The sequence below is a fragment of the Macadamia integrifolia genome, chromosome 12 (assembly GCF_013358625.1).
Source record: "Macadamia integrifolia cultivar HAES 741 chromosome 12, SCU_Mint_v3, whole genome shotgun sequence".
Lineage (NCBI taxonomy): Eukaryota > Viridiplantae > Streptophyta > Magnoliopsida > Proteales > Proteaceae > Macadamia > Macadamia integrifolia.
In genome coordinates this window covers 7,343,110-7,350,788 of record NC_056568.1, presented here as the reverse complement: position 1 = coordinate 7,350,788, position 7,679 = coordinate 7,343,110, and the positions used below count along the sequence as shown (strand labels likewise).

General features: G+C 39.6%; 1 protein-coding gene across 1 annotated transcript; it reads right to left on the bottom strand.

Annotated features, from left to right (window-relative positions):
• Window positions 1–4,479: 4,479 nt before the first annotated feature.
• On the bottom strand, window positions 4,480–7,046 carry LOC122058473 (L-type lectin-domain containing receptor kinase VIII.1-like). The gene has a single exon (XM_042621160.1). It carries the CDS (start codon window positions 6,814–6,816, stop codon window positions 4,678–4,680), a length of 2,139 nt encoding a protein of 712 aa, XP_042477094.1. The 5' UTR covers window positions 6,817–7,046; the 3' UTR covers window positions 4,480–4,677.
• Window positions 7,047–7,679: the final 633 nt, after the last annotated feature.

Genomic DNA, 7,679 nt, shown 5'->3' with positions numbered 1-7,679 from the left:
GTTAAAGATTTTTTTGATGGTCCAAAAAATAAGATGAAAAAAATATTTACCCTTTTCAGAAGAAATTTTTTTATATTGTAAGAGAAGAGAATCCAACCTCTGGGGTGTCATTATTTACTCTGTCACGTATCATAGTAATAGTATCGATACATGGGGACATAAGATGATCCAAAATACTAGGGTATTGATATTTTGAAAAGTAAAACCATTGGACCCAACTTGATACGACTGATCTGTATCAATATGGATCTAAGACTAATACAGATGCTGATATTGATATTGATACCTAAAACCTTGCCATAGTTGAAAGGAACTCAGTTTACGTTTTAGGTGGGACCGACATAATAGTGGGTTCCTATTTCCAAATCCTCTTAGGAAAGAACAACTCATAGGTGGCATGTTATGGGTGTCCCAACCCTATATAGAATTGTTTAGTATTACCATCCATCCAATTACAGGATATAGTCCAAACCCGACCCGACATATCACCATCCCAACTGATGGGTTTGAGTAGCTTCAAAGAAAATAGAGAAAGAGAAGGGGACGTGCATTGTGTAACGGTTTTGTTTTGTTTTGTTCTGTTGGTTGTTGGAGACCTGGGGGTGGTGGGGCCCGTGGGGGTTTGGAAGTGCTGCCTTTTGAATGGTATAAAATCCCATTGTCCATTGGTTAGAAATTGGAATCATTTCTTCTCTTACAGAAAGGAACTCTCCTTATCAGCCCATATGAACATTCATCTAATAATGGCTATTATTCAATCACTTCTTTAATACTCAAATAACAACATAAACTAGCCCTCCAACTAATTATTTAGATAGAGGTTGGAATATTAGGTTGGTCCTTTTGAGTTTTTTTTTTTTTTTTTTTAAATAATTGGGTCCCAAGGAGAGTTGAATTCATAAACTATATATTTGTGAGGTGTTATTCTTTGCCAGCTAAGTTAGTTTACGAGGGCTTTTTTTAGACTTCTGTTGATGCTGATGCTGATCTGACCGTAGGTAAAATTTAGTGGCCCACTCTGAAAGGAATCTCCAAGCTCTGTGGTATATCCGGTGTGATGACAAGTGAGCTTCGAATTTGCGGAAAAATAGTTCTGAAGATTCTTTCTTTAGATGTAAAGTTTTAGCCTAATCGAAAATTTTCAAATGGTAAAATTGGGTTTTTGAAAAGAGTATGTAATGTTGGCTAGACTAACCATAGATATGCATGGACATACATGGGGATTTATACTATATCAATACACAAGAAGTTATTTGATTGAATTAGGTTATAAATTTGACATGTGGTCAATCCTCAACATTCCTTGTTTATTCAATAATCAAAATTTCTATATCATTTGTTCACATGGGAAAAATGAAGGATTCGCTCGAAGATTCCTTTCCAAAGGATTGCTTGGATAGATTTTTCCCATAAATAATTAAATAAATCATCATCCTAGGTTATAAACCTTGCCAAAGTGAGGTTTCAACAGCACAATAGTAAGAAGAGGGTTTCCCTCTAAAAAAAGAGAAAATGCCAAATTGTGCCACATGATAAGATGACATGACAATTTTGATCGTTAGCTATAATAGTCTAAGTTTAGATGGGCTTAGATCCTCTTTAGCACGCATTTCACAGTTGGATTGCACTTGTGACGCATCTTAATTACTACCAGCCATCGAATGCGGGTTGGAGATGATTTCATTCCATGTCATGTCTTGATAGTGCCAAAGTTTCATCCTCTAGAGGTCAGAAGTTTCTTACATGACATGGAATCAGGTCCAAATCAATTCCAACTAATTCCGAGTGGTTAGTGACCAAGAATCAGCAAGATTCTACCCTTACCCTAGTTTTAGGATGTCGATTGGCTGCTTCGTTTTGGCTGAAATCAAGATCAAATTCGGCCAAGTAGATCCCAGTTCTTGGATCCATAATCTTTTGAGTAGGTCTAAGTAGGTCTGATGGATGATGTTCATTTGAGATTTTTGTGTGCATGTGTATGAGGAAAATTTATTAAGTCTTATTGAACCAAAAACTGAATTACAAGATGCAGAGATCCCTTAGGAAAGAACTCTCCGAACCCCAATTAGGGTAAGAAGCTGCCCAATTAGTTCATTTTGGAGATTTGCATAGAATCCCATCGTGGATGAACTACTGATCCAAGACTTGCTCTCGTGGTTAGCACTCCTCTGAAGATAAAAAGGCACCTCTATTAGTTCACGAAATATTTATTCTAGTTTTTCAAGAAGTGTGTGACCCTCTTAGACTCTATTTTGACCTATGTGTGGGTCTCTTCTCTTTTATGATTTTTACTCGGTCTCTTGGATAAAATAAGAAAACAAAAAAACAAAAAAAAAAAACGATGAGGACATTCATACATCCATGCATCCTACGTCAAGACTTGGTCCCAAAATCCAAATGTCAAAGCAAGAAAAAGACCGTTTAGATTTTTTTTTTATTGTTTTTCTTTTTTTTTTGTATTGCCATCATAAACCCTAATTACAATAATAAAGTGATAAGTATTGTATTGTGTGTAGTACTGTAGTGTAGCAGTGAAGTGTTTGGAGGTAGTCAACATCAGCAAGGCTGGATCAGTGAATATGTGCTGGCGGCTGTCTCTCTCTCTCTCTCTATATATATATATATATTGGGAGGGGGTAAGACTCAATATATATTGTTTATATGTTTAGGTGTTTAGGTACTCAATATATATTGTTTATATGTTTAGGTGTTTAGGTAAGTGTCATATATAAATTCATATTATCACGTTTGGATTGGCTTACACTGTTAGGTGTTGGTTTGATAGCTGGAAAATCAAGTGTTGACTCGGTTGAATCAAGTGAAAAAAATATGAAATCTAATCACAAGAGTTCATGAAGACTTGTCTAAGTTTAAGGAATTACAAGATTTAGTCTGAATTAGTGTGACTTTATATTGATTTAGTATTTTTATCTGAGTCATGTGAAAATCATCGGTTATGATTTTTTTTTAAATTGAGTCATATATTATTCATAAGTCACAAATTTAGTCTCTCTCTCTAAAAAAAAAAAGATGATGTAGAAGGTTATAAAATCATTGCCAAGCCGCTACATGGCACCTATACTCAATCATAAAGAGGGGCGAAATGACGAATCCACCCTCGTGAAATATGAAAATTCCACCCCTATTGATACCCAAAGATGTGCTCTCATTGACCCTTGTACATATGCAAGGACCTCATTCTAAAAAAAATATAGATGATTCACCTTGAGCAAGTCTGACACGTCCAATTCACAAGATTTTGAAAAGGGCAAATCGAAATAAAAAATTACTTGATTTGTCCAACAGTACTTGATTCTCCAAAATCCAAATTAGGTTTGGAAAACCGGAGAAGCATTTGCAATAATCTCTGTACCTACCTGACCCAGAATCAATAATACACACATCCATCTAGAGTAAGCAAAGATGTGACATTATATTAAAACTTTGAAACTGAAAGCAGAGTAGAGTTCCACCTTTAGTCCCCACTCCCTCTCACTGATCCATTCACTCTTTACCTATATCAATATCAATGAATGATACAAAGTCCCAATGGGCCACAAGAAAATCATCTTACCTTGCATCAAACCCTATTGGCCTACATATAATTTGTCGCTTCCTTTAGTTTTGATCATTTCCGTTTCAGTCCCCAGTTGGATGGTGGAGAGACTCATGTTTTGGCCCAAGGAGTTTCTCATTTTGCATCTCCCTGGTTTGGTTGTTGCAACCACCATGCTGTCTTGTAAATCCCATTAATCTTTACAAGGGGATTTTGGTTTGGAAAGGCAGGTTGAGCATGATTTTTTTTAATAAAATTTATTTTTGAATATAAGAGAGTGTGTCAGTATAAATCCCATTATTATTTGTTTTTATTTTCGAGGCTTTTCTTGAATTCGAATGTATCTCACAACCCCAAGGAATTTGAGGGAGGAGTCATTTCATTTTTTTATTCGAAAAAATACTGAATAAGTTCAAGAGATGAGAGAATTTATTATGTGAAAAGAATATAAACAAATCCATATAAGGCATCACAACCGAGATGAATAGTAAGACGAAGTTTTTCTTCATCGGTGGCTAAACGATGGAACCCCTTATTGTCTGGGGTCATGGTGGGCCCTGGTGAATCTTAAGAAAAGTCGATCCTAAACGGTGCAGTAGACATCAATCCTTTCTTATAGTATTCTTGTTTCTTCCCCCACTTCATTTTACGCGATTCTTCCTTATCCCAAAAAAAAAAAAACCCTTTCTGGTTTCTACTGCTTTACCCCATTGGTGTCTTTTTGAAAAGGATTACTTGTGAAAGCAACAACACACCACTACCTTTCTCCTCTCCAGCTAGCCCACTATTTCCCACACACACCAAACTCCATCAAAAGAGGATACGAAAATTGATTTCTCCCATTTACCTTTTTCTAGCTTTTACTGCTGTGGCTTACATTGTCCCCTCCCCCTTACTGATGATTGATCCAAGAACTGAAAAACTAAGAAAGAATTGTTGAATAGTTTCTAATTGGCCTCTCCATCAGGATAGCTCACTTCTTCTATCTGATACATACAATATTCTTAAACACTTCAAGCTCTGTAAGTTATTTTGTCATAAATACAAAAACAAATAATTGTTATACTTTTATAAATACGGCAGTAAAAAAAAGAATATAGAAAAATCAAAGTTGATGGCTATCAGACTATTTCTCCACCATTGAAGCTGTGACCTGTGGAGGAAGAGGAGGTGGAGAGAGTTATCATCATTCCATTAATATCAGAAACACTATCCTGCAAGCTCAGCAACAGATTAGAAGTGTTGAAACTCATAGTGGGCTTTGTTCTTGGGACCATAGGCACTTGAGCTTCACCCACTAGCATCTGAACCACAGTTCTCATTGTAGGTCTTGCTAATGGGTCAGGATGAGAACAACCCAACCCCACCATGAGCACCCTTGTCATATCTCCCTCATCAAACTCACCACCAAGTCTAGCATCAGCTGCACTCAGAAGCCTTCCTTCTCTGTGTAAACTCCAAACCCATTCCACCAAATTACTACTCATCCCAACCTTACCTACCCTAGTAGTCTCTTTCTCAATGGGTCTTCTCCCACTAGCCACTTCAAGTACTACAGCTCCAAAGCTGAACACATCAGTCTTCTCTGTTGCTCTACCTGTGAGAAGGTACTCAGGGGCCAAGTAACCCATTGTGCCTGCGGTTACAGTAGCATCAGGGGACTTGTCATGCTCAACCTGCCTTGCCAAACCAAAATCCCCTAGTTTGCCATTGAAGGCTTCATCAAGCATTATATTACTGGTCTTGATATCTCTGTGAATCACCTGGTTCTCACATTCCTGATGCAGGTAGGCAATAGCAGAGGCCACACCCATTAAAATCTTTCGCCGGTAGTGCCATGAGAGAGTGTAATTAGACTCGAACAAAGCCTTATCGAGGCTTCCATTGGGCATGAAATCATAGACCAGAAGAATTTCACCCTTTTCATGGCACCAGCCTTGGAGTCTTACAAGGTTCCGATGCCTGAGACTCCCAATTATTGAAAGCTCCGATAAGAACTCCTCCTTTCCCTGACCTCCACTGTGACTACATCTTTTCACTGCGATCATAGCTCCAGTGTCTGGTAAGATACCTTTGAACACAGTCCCGAACGCGCCATAGCCAATAATTCTGTCCGAATCGAAGGACCTTGTTGCCAATTTCAGCTCTTTGTAGCTAAATTCTTTTGGGGTTTGGACGATATCTAATGCTAAAGACTCTGTTTTTCTGGGAGGTCTGACCCTCTTGGAGAAAATCCAGATGAGAACACCAGCAAAAATGGCGAGGACAAAAGCTCCGGCTGTTACCACCCCTGCGACTGCCCCAGGCCGTTGCTTACAGAGCTGGCAGGAAGAGGACTTACTGGCCTTTTCTGGCTTCGAAGAGTTTGAAACAGAAGGAGCCGGAGTTGGAGGTGAGAGATTGGAAGAATTAGCCATTGGGGTAAAAGGTATAGGGGTTTGCTGTGGAGGGGAGGAAGTAACAGGAGGAGAAGGCCCCGAAGAACCGTTAAATGAAGAAGCAAAGCTCCACCATTCAACATTGTGGATCTCTGTACTTGCCTGAGTCGAAGCAGAGAACCCCACGAACATGAAATCTTTGACGAACCGATCCAAGTCGAGATTGAACGACAGAAGTGGATCCGCCGGCCGGAGATTCGAGTAAGAGACAGAGATGTTAAACAAACCAGTGGAGCCATCGTAATCAAGCCAAGCATTCACGAGATCGCCGCTCTTCAGATCGACCCCAACGGCATCCAAATCACCAACCTGAGTAGAAACCATGCTGTTTAGATCCAAACCCACGTGGTTTCCGTTGATGTCCTCGAACTCCACATCCATCAATGTATCGAATTCAACGGCAACGTAGCCAGACAGAGAACCATTACCATTCCCCAGGCCCAGAAACCCACCAGCCTCGCCGATTGTACCATCGTCGGGTGAGAGGAGGAAAGCTAATCCCCCACCGATCGAAGATGGGTTCAGATTGCTAACATATATGGAAAAGAAAGTGGAGAAAGAAGCCATTAAACGAGTACCCGTCTGCCGGAATCTGACTGGCTTACTGTACAAGACCCTGCCGGCGCCGGAATACGGAACTCCCAGATCACGCGAGAGACGGACGGTGCCATTGTCCAAATGGGCATCTCCCAAGAGCTTCAGATTGCTTAAAGATAACGTACTGAAGTCGAATTCCGTCGTTTCATCCACAGCTTCCACTCCAATGCCGGAGCTTCCGAGCAAGAGAAGCAAACAAAAAAGATGAACACAGCAAAACAACATCTCTATAGTCGCCGGCAACCCATTACAGAGAAATCAAATTGGGTTTCCTTGTCCGGTTGAATTGAACTGAACTAAAGATGTATCCAATTCCAACTCTGAAGACAGAGAGAGAGAGAGATCAAACCCAAAAAAAGAAAAAAATCTGAAAACAGAGAGAGAGGAGAGAGTTAGTGCTGCTTTTGCTTTGTAGACAAGAACAAAACGTAGGAATACGAAGGCGAGAATCTAAAGGAGAACGAGGACAAGTGTATGATATGGAGACAAGTGTCCATCTCTAACGGTTAAATTTTGGAGAAAGAAGAGAGAGAAACAGAGAGAATCTCTAATCTCGGCTCTCTACTCTCTACTCTCTCTCTAACTTGTGAGAGATTAGAGGCACAGAGAGAGAGAGAGAGAGATTTAACGCTTTTAAAGAAGAGATTATGTGAACTGGTTAAGGATTAATTAATTTTAATTAAGTAGGAAGAAGCACGTGAGTTCGTCAGCAATGACAAAGAGGGCTTTGACTATTAAGGTATGTAATCCACAATTTCACATAATTAATGGTTGGTACTTGTAGAATACGCAGAGTGCGTCCTACGCATCCCTTGGGCTGCCAATGTGGATCCAATGTTATGGCCATTGGACCCCTCATGCTCCTCATATACCTCACTTGGGTCCCACATTCTCACTTCTACTTTTAATGTCCACGTAAGCAACTGAGAATCTTAAACCATCAATTATCCATCCAATCACTAACAAAAAAATTATGGGGCATACATGTATAATGCATACATGGGATTACACTTTGTGTATCATGTGAGAACTAGCCACCACCCACAGGATTCCGGGGCAATCAGGTTGTGTTTAAATTGGAGCAGAGA